This window comes from Colius striatus, chromosome Z (assembly GCF_028858725.1).
Source record: "Colius striatus isolate bColStr4 chromosome Z, bColStr4.1.hap1, whole genome shotgun sequence".
In the NCBI taxonomy this organism is placed as follows: Eukaryota; Metazoa; Chordata; class Aves; order Coliiformes; family Coliidae; genus Colius; species Colius striatus.
The window spans coordinates 24,181,202-24,196,041 of NC_084790.1; the positions used below are offsets into that span (position 1 = coordinate 24,181,202).

Consider the following 14,840-nt stretch of genomic DNA (forward strand, 5'->3'; position numbering starts at 1 on the left):
TTTATTCTATGAGCAGAACCTCCTGGAATTTTTGGCTGCTCTAAAGCCCAATATAGCTCTTAACTCTGGAAGAAACTGCACTGAATCAGTTTTCTAAGGAGCCATTTTACGACTTCTGTCTATTTATTAAAGATGCAGCTCATCTGTATTTTCTAGTCCTTTCACCTCTTTATTTTAGTCCATGTGGTGTTTTTGTTTTGTTGGGGTTTTTTTTGCATACAAGGAGACCAAGTTAGTGGGTTTTTCATACAGAATCACTCTGGATGAAATGGAATGGTTGTGTTATGGAAGCAATGCTGCAACTTTTTGGTGGCACCTTCATAACACTGCACCACAGGATGTAGTTTCAAAGCTGTAGAGGTGCATAGGTAACTAGTTTCTGCTTTATTAATTTGTTCTACTAATGTGTTACTACATAGCAGCTCAGCAGTCCACCAAGCCCTGACGGACGTGGGGCTCTAGTCTCCCTTAAACACAGTCTTTGATGGAATCAAATGGAGAGCTTATACAGCGCTCTGCTTGTGCCCTCAGCATGGATTTTCCACTTAATTGAGTGGTATGTGTGACAAATGCCAAAATTAACATTTCCTGCCAAAACAGGGACATGAGACCTCCTGTGATGTGAGTTGTTGACAAGAGCTATAAAAATGTTTGCATTTACATTTGCAGTTGGTTGATAAGAATATATCCACTCTTAATGACGCAGTAGGCTGTTCCTCCACATCACAACAGGAAAGCTGCTTTTCAGGTTCTAAGGATGACAAATAATTGATTTAATGGCAAAATACCCCACATACTAATGGCTGTAGGCTCACAGTAAAATAAAGGAATGCAAGAGAATGCAAATTACAATTGAAATAACGCTGTTTGCTGTTCCTGCAGATGAAAGGAATCAATAGAAACATTTTATACTAGCTATGAAGAATTCCTCAGTGGGGGTTTTTAATCACATAAAATTGTATGCCTAATCAAAATAATTAGTCTTCTCTAACCACTTCTACTATGAGAGTTCTTAGTAGAGTGAGTGGAGCCATACTGGTGGTTTGTATGAGAAGAATATTTGTGACCAGCTCAGAGCCAAAACCTCTCAATGACCTTTCTGCACTCTGCACTGACAGCCAGAGGATGGCTGCAGAGGGAGGGAGAGAAACAACCATGTCCAGACTGCAAGTCAGGGCTCTTTCGTCAAAGGACAGAGGGTCTGCCTTCAAAACCCTGGGGACTCCTACAGCACTAAGGCTGTGGGGAGACACCATCTGTGGTAGGGCATGCATTTGTAGTGTTCAGTGAAGGCTGACACAGCTTTTAAGATGGATTTAAATACCTAGTTGTTGGTCATGGCCAGAAACATCTGCTTGCCGCCTTCATGCAAGTTTGCAGAGAAATCATTGTTCCCAGTGAACAGAGCTTTATGAATCTCCATGAGCAAAACTGTTTAGAAAGCAAATAAAGTACTTGAAAATGAGCCTTATGATCCAAACAAGCCTTGCAGCAATACTGAGAAATACAGAGTAAAAGCAAGTCAGTAAGTTAATTTATTCCTCCTGAGTAAAAGGTTCAAAGGTGCTCACCATCTACAGCAGCAGATGGTAGAAAATATTTTCAATAGGATTGACTCCTACAGCATCCACAACACATGAAACCCCAAGTTTAGAGATAAAGCAAAAATAACCCAAATTACCTAACCTGTTAGTAGCAAGAATGGCTTTAGAACACAGAATGAATTTGGGTTAGTGCACAACATGAAATCTCACCGTTCATAAGAGAACTTACCTGCTCTAGGCATTGAAGCAAAATAGACAATAAAAAAAAAAGTGATCATACTCAGTATTACAGTGTACTGCTTGGGGTTTTTGGCAAATCTTTCCTAGTATAAAAAGCTTGCTATATCAGAAAATGAGTGATAAATACATATTAGTTCACACTGCTCCCTAAGAGACAAAATAAAGAAGATTCGGTCTTCCTTTTTAACTCACTTATTTCATTACCAGTTTCAACCACTTTAAATCCTGTCTGAGTGAGTTTGCAATCTGGATATCACGCTATTAATCTCACACTATGGCACTCTCATTTAAAACTCAGTTTGATACCTACTCAAGTTTCCACCTAGTGTCACCACACTTTGGTTAACAGTGGTAGTGTTTTACTCTCGTATTTGATTTCAGACTGATGCAGATATTTTCTGATAGCTGTGTGACTCAGTGAACAAATCACTTCCAACTGTTATCAAATTCCTTTCCATTCTGAGTGGTTCTTTGTATTAAAAACCCATAAAAAATAAAAGTGACATCTTTAACACCAATGCCCTTTCTCTTTTATTTTCCAGAAAGAAAATCCGTTGAGGAAATTCCAATTTTGTGTATTGTTTTGAAGTGTGAACTTTTTGTGTATTCTAATCCCAGTCTATGAACCAAAATGAGGAAGCTATAAAAGATCATGACTTGCTAACAAGGCCTGTTTGTTAGCTTCCTAAAGGACAAATTGTGCTGTAGAAGTGTTTCAGGGTCTCATCTTACTTGGAGCACATAACCACTAGCTTCCAGGCAAATTCAAGAGTAGAGCTCTTTTCTGGACTAGCCTATCATCTAAAAACACTAGGACAAAGATGGCCATGGAACTTGAAGAGCTAAACCTGAAATGGCCCTTTCAAGATCATGTAAGAGGCCAGAACCAGCATGGAAACCAAACTAGGTTCTCCTAAGACTTGTTTACAGCCAGGCACACTGAACTATGCTGCTTTTGACAGATATGGCTCTATAAGGGATTATGCAAATAAATTTGGTGGTGTAAGGATGACCACAGTTCCTGTGACTATTTCCTGTCTGAGTGTATGCACAATTTTGACTTAACTAGGTACTAAATCAGCTATCTGTGCTGTTAGTTTGCATGCATTTCCCTACCCTAACGAATTACATCTGAATTACTTACTGGACAGGACAGAATAAGCCCCTAACCTCACTAACAGACGTGGAAGGAGACATGAGCAGTCTGTACTGTTCAGCAGATAGCATGCTGGCTACACACTGCATCAGTGCAAGGCTGTCTTCTGTGCACTGTACAGAAGGTACACTATATGCCACAGCAGTGGCTAGACAGGCATCTCTTGCAGCACCCAGCAAGGCTCTTCCCCTAAAGGCTTCCCACTTTTGTCCTGGAGACTTCCTGCTCTTCTCCCAGGTGGGAGCCCAGTCCCACGGTGTAACAACAATAAACAGAATACTGAGTGCGGGGCCTGAACCAAAGCTCACAGATGGTCATGAGCTCAATCTGTCGCTTCCTGAGGAAGAGCAATTGCAAACTGACTCAAGGCTCTGCCATCCAGGGAAATGGCTTCCTCGGACCACCAAGTTGTGCAGACCCATCACTATCCCTTTTCTTCTCCCTGTGACACTTAGCTGGCTGTTCCAGGCCTCTCACCACTGGGACATCTGCTCTTCTGTTGAACTGCATTCCAAGGAATGAGGCAAACTTTGGAAGTGTAATTAGTTTTGAGGGTATTTTGTGCCCTAGTTGTTTATACCACAATAACACATGTCCAGTGCAAAGGGTTGTTTTTGCCCACATTCAACATTTCCCCTAATTAAAATTTGTGGGTTTTTTTTGTAGGCTGACATCTGTTCCACTACCTGCCTCCAGAGTTTGTAGTTTCCAGTGCATACACGATGCCACCACACCAATGATTCTAATGGCCAAGTAAAGCCACTGTGTATTAAAAGCAGTGTTCTTTTGATTATATCTGTGCTTAAGTCTTCTTTTCAGTTTCGTTATAAAAGGATTTCATTACCTATCGCTGAAGTTAGTTTTACCGTAGCACAGTGCTCTCTCTAGTGGACACACTGCAAATTGCAACTACAGTATTTCAATGTCATTCCTTCGTTCAAAGTGTAATAAAATCACACGCAATATATCTCTACTCCTAAAACTTCTAAAGAGTGAATGTTAAGGACTACTTGAGGTCAGAAATACTAATTTCTTCTAGTTTGGAAGTAATCAAATAGCTGTCACTCAGGTAACTATATGACTTCTCTTTAGTGTTAACAGTAAAGCACCAACCAGGTAAGGATATTATCTGCAGCAGTAACAGTTATTCTTTCTACTAGCTCCAGAAATAATCCAGACTTTACAAACAGTGCATTAAAGGTTATGAATTACAGTTCATCTGTGCAGAGGGAATATGTGGATTATTTCCCCAACAAAATAAGCTAGTTGGCTGCTTTGAATCCTGGGCACTCCGTAGACCACCCTCTGCTCTCTGAGCACCTCCTAGATTTAAGACAAAGATTTTAATGCAAAGAAGCAGGGAGTTTGCAGCTTCCAGAGGCTCAGGCTTATGGTGCTCTCAGTCAGCTAGGACTGTGAGCAAGAAATAACTCCATGACATCCGTGTCCATAGTTCAGATAAAGTTTGGCATCACCTGAGTTTGGTGGGTAACACTGGAAAATCGTAACTAGATCTACTGCTGAAGTACCATCTATGAAGATGTCATACGAAACTTCAACACAATTGCATTCTGAATGACACCATCTCCATGAACAGGTGTGCTCATTCCTATTTAACCTTCTGGCTGCTTCCACAAAATACAATAATCTCTGCTACTCTTTCCTCCTCGCTCCTTTCCCCTGCTTTACCACAGGGTTGTTACCATGGGCTGCAGCTCTTCAAGAACTGTGCCAGCATGACTCCTTTCCATGGGGTACAGTCCTTCAGGAACAGATTGCTTCAGCATGGGTCTCCCATGGGGTCATAGCTCCTGCCAGAAAAGCTTACCACTGTTAATGGCTACAGGGTTCAACCTACGTCACCACAGTCCTCACCACAAGCTGCAGAGGAATCATCACTCCAGCACGTAGAGCACCTCCTCGCCCCGTTCCTTCACTGACCTTGGTGTCTGCTGGTCTGTTTCTGCCATAAATTTCTTTCCCACTTCCCTACATAGGTTGTCACAGAGGCACTACAGTCTTGGCTGCTGGGCCGGTCTGTGTCTTGCAGGGGGCTGGCTGGATCGGGCCGTGCCTGGCACAGGACAGCTGCAGCGCCTCCAGCGCCCGGTCACACGCACCCGGTAGTACAGCCTTCCACACGCCAAGAGGCAATGTCTGATGGCAGAGGCAGAGGTGAGGGGGAAAGTCGGTGTATTTGACAGGAACTGCTCTATCTAAAGAACTCCTACGACCAGGGAAGGAACGACTAAAAGCAACGATTTCGACTGGGACATAGTAAATAAAGCAAAAAATAACACATAATGAAAAGTTTATACAGAAGACGCAAAGATTAATTTTAAATGGACGCGTGATGTTTACATTCAGGCAGCCCGCGTCTTGAAATCTGCCCTGCGCTAAAAGGCTGGGGCCTCTGTAGACACCCGCGGAGATTGGCTCTCCGCGGAGCCAGACAGACGGGCTCCGCGGGAGAGTCCCTGCACCTCACCAGCGGCTCGTCTCGGCTGTAGAGGTGCAGAAACGCAGCACGCATGCGGGGCTGGGGCCCGAAGGCAACCGTCCGCCGCCATCACGGGTAGCATACGGTGCTTCCTCCTTCCCTCCCCCCACCCTGGGGACGGCGCCGCCGCAGCAGCCCAGGCCGCTCCCCGCCGGGCCGCGGCGCATGCGTGGTACCGCCCCCCGCTCCTCGGCCGCGGTGTTGCCCGGCGTGTCGTGCCGTGCGTTTAGTTGCGCTGCCTCGCTCTGCTCCGGCAGCGCGGCGGGGCGCAGGGCAGCGCCATGGCGGCCGGGCTGCGGTTCGACGGGCGGGTGGTGCTGGTGACCGGCGCCGGAGGAGGTGAGCAGCACCATTCCGTCTCAGCGCCCGATGTGGCGGCGCTTCCGTCCCCCCGCAGGAGGCGGCTGGGCCCCGCAGGAGGCCGGGCGAGGCGGGCGCCCTGCAGCCGCCGCTGCCTGCGGCCGCGACAGGTGCCCCGCGCGCTCTGGAGGCAGCTGGGCACGGCTGTGAGGGCTTCGTTTGTTAAAAACGGGTGGCTTTTTTCCCGCGGAGGAGAGCCGTGTGGCGGAGGGAAGAAGGCGCGGCCACGGGGATGGTGCCGGCCCTCGCTCGTCAGGGCCGCCGCGGCAGTGCCAAGCCTGTACAGGGGTTACCGCCGCGTGCCCGGCGGCGCTTTCAAGATGCTGCGCTTCAATCTGAGCCCCGGTACTCGTTAAAGTTAGTCCGTCGGCACTGCCTCCAAATCAGTGCTTTCTGTCATGTAAGTACACGGGAGTGTACCAACTGCGTTTGACACCTGGCAGTAATGGATGCATCCTGCTCGGCGTACTCTTCCAGTATCTTGATCCCTTCCACTTGCCATGGGCCTGGTGGTTGGGGATTGCAGTCTGTGTGGCCTGTCACAGCGTTGTTCCAGCGAGGGTTTGACAGCTTTGCCTGCTGCTTTCCCTGACCTTCCCCTGGAAGGCAGTCTGGAGGCAGACGGACGTGGGTGGTGGGCAGCAAGTGCCTTTTGGCAGCAGGGCTGGCCTGTGATGTTGGTGGGCTGTGGGCCTGGCCTCTCCAGAGGATGTGATTCTGCAGTGGAATGCTTAGTTTTGACAGTAAATAGTTTTGTATTTGTTGTTGTGGTGTGGGGTCTGTTGCTTTTTTGGGTGGGGTTTTTTTTGGTTTTTCTTTTCTCTGAATGCATTCATTGACCTTTACCTACTCTGGTACATCTGGCAAAGATATGACTTGTGACTGTGGATGAGAAAGAGGCAAAGTTTGTAGTTGTGATGAGCTCCTGAAGGAGCCTCATTCTGTCATCCACTAAAGAAGGTTCTGCCTTCCCACAGTGAACTCTTTTGGTTTCTTTGTGGAGCTGCCTGTAGCCAGAGGAGTAATTTTGGAGGCCTAGGTTACATGATGTCTTGCAGAGAGGGACCAAGATTATGAGATTCTGTGGAAAACACTGAACATTAGTTGGCTGATGGCACCTGAAAATGACAGACATGAGAATAATTGAAGCCAGATCTTTGCATGATGGTTTTCAGCTTTTACCAGACCTAGATTTGTGTGCTTCTCTCTATTGCAGGTTTCACTGAAGAACAGATTAAGGCTTTGGGTCATATGAAAGTAAAGACTCTTTGGCAATAACAAAGCTTTTAAAAAGCATTGCATGGAGCAAAATTTGCTTGTCATAAGTGTGGGTACAGTGATTGTTGTACTTCTGTTATTAGGCTGCTTGAAAATGATGTTAACAGAGAAAAGTGTCCTTGAATGTTTTATTTTGCAATAGTTTTTTGATAAGCAATTGATTAAGCTGAGATAAAGAGAAGCCCTATTAACTTCAGATTTTTTCTTGGTTTGCTTCTATTTAGTTTACAGTACTGTAGTTAGAATGTATTGCTAATAGCATTGTTTGTCAACATTCACTTTTTGAACTGGATTCCAGTGAACAGATCAGAGGTGCGAATGTACCTAAAATGTCTGTATCACTGACTTGTTTTAAAGTGAGACCTGTTTTCACATACACCAACATCTAAAAGTGCACAGCATTTTCTTTTGAAATAATTTAAGTATTGTTCCTTCCTGTCATGTGTTCAGTCCTTCCCTGCCAGTTGAGAATACTAGTGCATGTCGCATGGTCTGAGTTTTGCCCGTTCTCAGTTGTGTGTCTTTTCACAGTGAAACAAAAGTTTCCTTGGACTTGGGTTACATGAGAGGGTGGATGTATGTGCCCCTCATATGTGATACTCTCTGTTGCAGAGGCTCATTGGAGTCTTAAGGAAAATTCCATTTTATTGGCATTTCAAAGCAGTCTAAGCTTCTGATTTTTTCCTGTCCATTTTTTCTTTTGAGAGCTAACTTTGAACGGTTTTGTGAGAGGAAAAGAGATACCGTTGCCTTTTCAAAAACTTTGACTGATCATCTTTTGATCATTTAAATCTCGGTTTCTTTTGGAATTTAAACAACAACAAAAAAAGGATCATTATCATTGATTTCAGTAACTTTTAACTGGTACAGTGGATAATATTTCTGTAAATCATTTATGGTAACAAATAATGTATTACATGCCTAGAGTCTAAGCTGGGGTAAAGGTGTAAACTGATGGATGCATCTGGTTAACTGTAGTGTGAAGTTATTCCTCTGTATCTGACCAATCGGAGGGATTTTTGTCACTGTGTCTTGAGCCACAGTTAAATTTTGTTTAGGTTCTTCTTCAAATCTTAAAGACTAACTCTAACCAGGAAAGTATCTTATTTACTTAGAATGTGATTGATTAATTTGAAACATACCCTCCTTCCTCAAGTTTACGTGAAAACATTACAATTTCTGCCTTACAAATATATTTTTCTGTCACAAGCTCAGTGTCAGCAGCAAACAGTGTTCCCTGATGGTTCTGTCAAGTGCAATATCAAAGAGTATGTAAGGGGATTTTTTTTTTTTTAATTCTGAGATGGTGTTTTTTTCTGGAGGTTTAGTTTACAGTTCCTCTGTTTTCTTTTGTCTTTTGAACTTGTGTGAAACTTCTAACTCCTAGAGGAAAGAGTATTTTACATTGAACCTTCAAAATGTTTGGGTTGATTTGGTGCATTTTTTCTTCATGCAATTCATTTTTGTGTATTTTTTAATCAGAATAATGATCCAGGAGAAAAAATTGACTCTTTTTTTAATTCTATTTTTTTAAACTAGGTTTGGGTAGAGCATATGCTCTGGCTTTTGCTGAAAGAGGAGCTTCGGTAGTTGGTAAGTTTTGTGTTAAGTAATCCCTATTGCTTATTTTCTCACCTGAATTATGCTAGCTGTTTGTTTGAACTGGTAAATATCAATCTATTTAGCTTGAAGATTTTCCCTCCTTTTTTTTTCATCAGTCTGCTAATGTACTTGAGAATTTCATCACGCTTTGTCTTTATTCTTCCTACTTCAGGCTAGGTGGTTTTTTGTTTTGTTTGCCCCAGAGTTGGTGTTGTGTTTTGTTGTTTTCAGGTTTGTTTATTTGTTTCTTTTTGGTTTTTTCTCTCCTATTCTTCACATAGCTCATTTCTGGGCTTTGGCATTTTCATTTACTCATACAGATTTTCTTCACTGTTTCTACATTTCTTTTGAAGTGTCACAAAAAGTTGAGTACAGGATTGCAGATGGGACTTTCTTGGTCTTAGTAGTAGAGAATAGCTTTTGTCATATGTCCTGCAAGCTATATTCCTCTTTACATGGAGACTTTAAAATTTAAAGAAGGACACAAATAATTCCTTTTGTAATGATACACCAGACTTACATTTGCTATCTGTCATCAAGACCAGCAAGATTATCTTACATATTTTGTGGATTTCACTACGAGTCGCTCTTGAAGACTTAAAGTTAGAAGGCAGAAAGCTGGAATTCACCACAGCAAAAGACTGTTCAGGAAAGTACCCATGCTGCATATAAATCCACAGTCAATTCTGTTTTTCTTACAATTTAATTTTGTGCACATTTAAACATACTTCTTACAATTTGAAAAAAAAATCCGTGTCAAAATATAAGGTGTATGGATTTTTTTGGGGTGCTTGTGTTCCCCTGATGAATTCCATGAAACTGTGAAACTGAAAACACAGCAACGCAGGAAACTGATGATGATTCCGTGCAGCTACCAGTAATGATGCCCAGTACAGTGAGCAGTTGTAAACAAAGGCAGGTCCCACTTGATATATTCAATAGTGAAATTGACTAGTAACATTTTAACTACTCAATTAAACAGGAACAAAGTCTTCTCAGTCTTGTTTACAGTTTGTGCAGTAGCTGTAGCAGTTTTGACAGGAGACCAGAATTAATCACCTAAGATTGGTATGTAATCTTGATCTTAATCTCTCAACTGCAGTAACATAATTAGAGAGGTAGCCTGGGCAGGGCAAGCAAGTTGAATGCAAGGTGCAGAAAAAAGTTCTGTTTCCCATGATATACTCCTTTTAAAAGACAATGTGATCTACTGTTTTTCTCTAATCGTCTGAGACTCTCTGTAGGATCCAGATGCAACAGGTTTTCTTAGTACTCCGTATAACTCCCAGTGGGATAGTGAGATAAGGAGAGATGGTAAAGCCTGAATTTCTTTTAGCAATGAAAAATTTGTTTCTTTGTGATGCACAGTGAATGATCTCGGAGGTGATTTCAAGGGATTTGGCAAGAGCTCCTCAGCTGCTGACAAAGTTGTCGACGAAATCAGAGCAAAAGGAGGGAAAGCAGCACCCAATTATGGTATGTTATTTTTACAGATCAGTGTAGTGCTTCCTCTGTAAGAATAGTACCAGCCTGCTAATTCCAGGTAACTTAAATAGGTGTAATGTAATGTGGAGTAGAGAAACAGCCGCTAAAAACAAGTGCATCATTTTTTATTTTTTAATTAGTATTCCTCCCGTAGTACACTTTAATGTGCTTTGGTAATATTGAAATACTAAAAAACTGTTCATCTGCACTTGTCAGAGGCAAAGTGGGAAGGGATGATTTTTACTTGTTTTACTTCTTGTTTCTCTTGCAATGACAAACATTGTGCCACTTAGACATACTGTGTGGGATTTGTGTTAGAATCATAGAATCATTTAGGTCTCAAGCAAACAGTGGTTGAATTTGAATTTCTTTTATACTGGGGTTGTGCACTATCTATTTTTCTGAGCTCCCAGGATATTAACAAGTAATTCCATGAAGTGCAGTGTATCCAGTTCATTTTACTTGAAAATTTAAACATTTTTTCTTACAGATTCGGTGGAAGATGGTGAAAAGCTTGTGCAGACAGCACTTGAGGCATTTGGGAGGATAGGTACAGTTGCTTAATTCCTTTTGTAACTTGTTTGCAGTTGCAAAGCCTTTATAAACAGTACAATTGACAACAATTGTGTGAAGAACAGTGTTACAGCTGTAGAATTCATCCAACCCCTGACATCCTTAATGAAACCTTAATCAGGGGCTTTCCACATTAGATCAGAGTGGGCAACTTTTCTGTGTTTTTGGTACTTTTTAGAAGAAGTTTACCGCTCGATGTATAATTTTTGTTTTCCTACCGTTCAGAATTTTGGTACTGCAGTAATGGTGAACAAATTCTGTCTCAAAGCACAGAGTTCATGAAGTATTATAATCATCTGCGTAAAATTAGGGTAACTACTGTTGCTGAAGTGTCAGAGATGCTCTAGTGTGATTTGGAAGTGCATTTGCCTATGTTAAGATCAAAATGCTTTAACACTAATTAAAAAATATTTGACGAAAAAAAATATGGTCCAGATTGCTTTAGTGGCTCTCTGACTCCATGGTTCTTCCAGTTATCATTTGGGCTTACTATAACAAAGGTGGCAGCAAAAAAATGCATAAATGGGAGATCTCTGAATTCAGATCAAGCTGTAAAACTGTCCAAGGTAGCCAGCACTCTTCATCTGTACCTCCCTGTCAGCCTTTATTCCATTGACAGGCTGAGACTTGCCTGTACTGAAGTGTTTTTCCTTGTCTTAATTGTTGTGTGATGGCAGAATTAAACTATTTGGGACAAGGAGCTATAGAATAGTATATGTAATTTAAATGTGCAGATGATCAGGTAGTGAGGTGAATTGTTAACTAGTTGAAGGAAAGAAGTCAGAGAGTGGTGATCAATGGGACGGGGTCTAGTTGGAGGCCTACGTCTAGTGGAGTCCCTCAGGGGTTGGTGCTTGGACTGGTACTGTTCAGTATTCATTAATGACCTTGATGAAGGAACAGAGGGCACTGTCAGCAAGTTTGCTGATGATAATAAATTGGGGGAGTGACTGACACACCAGAAGGCTGTGCTGCCATTCAACGAGACCTGGACAGGCTGGAGAGTTGGGTGGGGAGAAATCTAATGAAATTCAACATGGACAAGTATAGTCTTGCATCTGGGAAAGAATAACCCCATGTACCAGTATGGTTTGGGAAATGAACCGTTGGAGAGTAGTGTAGGGGAAAGGGACCTGGGCGTCTTGGTGGGCAGCAGGATGACCATGAGCCAGCAATGTGCCCTTGTGGCCAAGAAGGCCAATGGCATCCTGGGGTATATTAGAAGGACTGTGGGCAGTAGGTTGAGAGGGGTTCTCCTCTCCCTCTCCTCTGCCCTCAGGAGACGGCATCTGGAATATTGTGTCCAGTTCTGGGCCCCTCAGGTCAAGAAGGACAGGAGAGAGTGCAGTGCAGGGCCACCAAGATGATGAAGGGAGTGGAGCATCTCCCTTCTGATGAAAGGCTGAGGGACCTGGGGCTCTTTTACTTGGAGAAGAGGAGACTGAGGGTTGATCTCATTAATGTTTACAGATATGTAAAGAGCGGGTGTCAGGAGGATGGAGCGAGGCTTTTCTCAATGATATTGAATGATAGGAGAAGGGGCAACGCATAAAAGTGGAACATAAGAGGTTCCAAAGAAACACAGGAAAAAATTCATTGTGAGGATGATGGATCCACTGGAACAGGCTGCTTAGATGTGTTGTTGAGTCTCCTTCTCTGGGGACATTCAAAGCCTGCCTGGGCGAGTTCCTGTGTGACCTAATCTAGGAGATCCTGCTCTGGCAGGTAGGGATTGGACTAGATGATCTTCTGAGGTCCCTTCCAACCCTTAAGAATCTGTGATTGTGTGAGAGATATATATATATCTATTTGAAAGTAGGAGAAAAATAAAAACAAGCTTGTATTTTATCAGTGTATTCACTTAGTTTATTTTGGGTTTTTTTTTTCAGATATTGTTGTAAACAATGCTGGGTGAGTAAGCCTAAATGTTGGGGTTTTTTTTGGTTTTTTTTGGTGTTTTTTTGTGAGATGTCACTTTCATTTAAACACTTGTTAATCTTTTTACTTGTTTGTTTTGTTTGTTATCCTAATGTTGCAATGTAGGATCCTAAGAGACCGTTCATTTGTTCGGATAAGTGATGAAGACTGGGGTGAGTTGATAAACTTTAAAATGTACTTTCTGTGTGAAACATACAAGGAAGAAGACTCTGGAAAGGCTGACTATGCCAGATCAGAGAATTATCTTTTGCTTAGTGGTAAGCTGTTTGTATTCATCTGCCTTGTTCAGCTTGTTCAGCTTGCAAACCTGATCTGTGCTGCAATGCTGGTAGGTGTACTTGGTTCCAAAGGGTAAGAAAGGCTCTAGCTGCCACTCCTAGGTGCCAAGTGTAATACAAAAAAAGAGCCATGTGAAACTCACAGTGGGTTTTGTGAACAGAACGCATTCCTAGTGCCAGCACTGACTGGATGAATACTAAACAGACTTAAAAGACTCAGAACTAACAACTGAGGAAAGAAAGCTGATGTCCCTTGGGAAGAATAGGGGGAGCCTTTAGTGAGCTGGTAGGTGGTCTAGCTTCTATAGTCTTTGTTTGACTCTTCTTAAGTACAGGAATTTTGAATGCTTATGAATTCTGTACAGGAGAGCACCATCCAACACCAAGAAGACATCAGTGTATGTTCAGGCAAGGACTTCAAATTGATCCTTCAAAAAAGGAAAAAAAATGCCTACTGTGTTTTTATTAACAATTCAAGAGTATGAAGAGTGTAGTTTTTGTTGGGGAAAATAAGTTGTTCAGATGAAATCCTGGAATCATTAAACCTACATGAATTTGTTCCTAGATATAATTCATAGAATTCATTTGAGGGGATCATTCCTGGTCACCCGAGCTGCATGGAATCATATGAAAAATCAGAAGTTTGGCAGGTAAAAATTTGTCTCTTTCTTTTTCACTAGAGTATACCAGACTGATGTATGCCCTGACAGTGAAGGATAAGTTTTACATCCTTTTCTTTCACTGTCATTGGTATCAAAGAGACTCAGTCTAAATGTTTAGTTCCTCTCTTTGCTTCCTCAGCCAAATGTTTAAAGGTTTTTTACCATGGAGATGCAAATATCTCAGATAGGAACTGTAGGTTTATAGAAATACCATTTATTTTCATGAGAACTGTTTAGAAATGTTGATTACTTGAATAGTACTGCAAGTCCAAAGGGTTCTTCTCCTGCTCCTTCTTCAAATGACAAGTACAGACATGTCTGGTCTACTGTTTTTGGTTGGCATTGGCTCTTTTTTTTTTTTTCCTTTTGGTGTTGGACAAATGTACTTTTGGGCCTATTTTTAGTATATTTTGGTTTGTGTTAACTGAAAGAATGTGGTGAATTCAAACCTTTTAAGTTTTTACACTGTCATTGTTTTTCCTTGTCAAAACACTGATGTGCTTATATAAGTTTTAATAACTGCACTCTCGTATTGAAAACTATATGAGCTACTCTGTCATTCTGTGATCAAACTGACATTAATTCTCATCTGTGGAACTGAAATGTAACGATAAGGGAAAGGATCAGCAGGCAGAATACATGGCTACATTTCAATTTAGGAAAACACTTCCCTTGGCTCCTTTTCTGCTCAGATACCAATGGTAGTGAGCGCTTCTGCAGTTTATGTGTGGATGTGTGCCATCTGCAAAACACCTGCTTTGGATAGGTTTTGTAGCTTTTTTTCTTCTTGATCTTATTGAGCCAGCACTTGTAACATATCTCTTTATTTAGGTTAAAAACATTAAATTCTTGTCAGTGAGGCAAATAATAAAAATGAAGTAGATTTTGATCTCAACTGTGCAGTATGTTTATAGTAGATTGGAACAGATTCTCGTAAGGCTTTTTTTCAAAGTGAAGTTATAGACTCTTTTATTTTAAATTCTAATTTATAAGAAGACATGTAGCACAATGTTTTAATGCCTCAAACCAGCCCTGAACTGCAGTGATTTTAGAACTTTCTTGTGAACAGTTCACTAATCTCCACAGCGGTAGTGTTGCGGAGCATCAAAGGGCAAGGCTTTGGTATTTTCTTCCTCCATGTGTTTAGTGCATTTTAGGATTCTCTGAATGTGGATTCTGTGAGAATGTGTCTTCACATATTATTGGGTAGATATTAAGGTGAAG

General features: G+C 41.9%; 1 protein-coding gene across 5 annotated transcripts in view; it reads left to right on the forward strand.

Moving 5' to 3' along the window:
- The first annotated feature begins 5,634 nt into the window (after positions 1 to 5,634).
- Positions 5,635 to 14,840, forward strand: part of HSD17B4 (hydroxysteroid 17-beta dehydrogenase 4) — a 68,272-nt gene continuing 59,066 nt past the window's right edge. For 4 of the 5 annotated variants that reach the window (XM_062018781.1, XM_062018779.1, XM_062018780.1 and 1 more), the window contains exons 1-7: positions 5,635 to 5,779; positions 8,618 to 8,671; positions 10,049 to 10,156; positions 10,656 to 10,715; positions 12,628 to 12,649; positions 12,782 to 12,828; positions 13,520 to 13,604. In XM_062018781.1, coding sequence (XP_061874765.1) covers positions 5,722 to 5,779; positions 8,618 to 8,671; positions 10,049 to 10,156; positions 10,656 to 10,715; positions 12,628 to 12,649; positions 12,782 to 12,828; positions 13,520 to 13,604 — 434 coding nt within the window. In that variant the 5' untranslated portion in view covers positions 5,635 to 5,721. Of the gene's footprint in view, positions 5,780 to 6,182; positions 6,201 to 8,617; positions 8,672 to 10,048; positions 10,157 to 10,655; positions 10,716 to 12,627; positions 12,650 to 12,781; positions 12,829 to 13,519; positions 13,605 to 14,840 lie in introns of those variants that run through there. The other variant, XM_062018784.1, reaches the window with a different exon arrangement.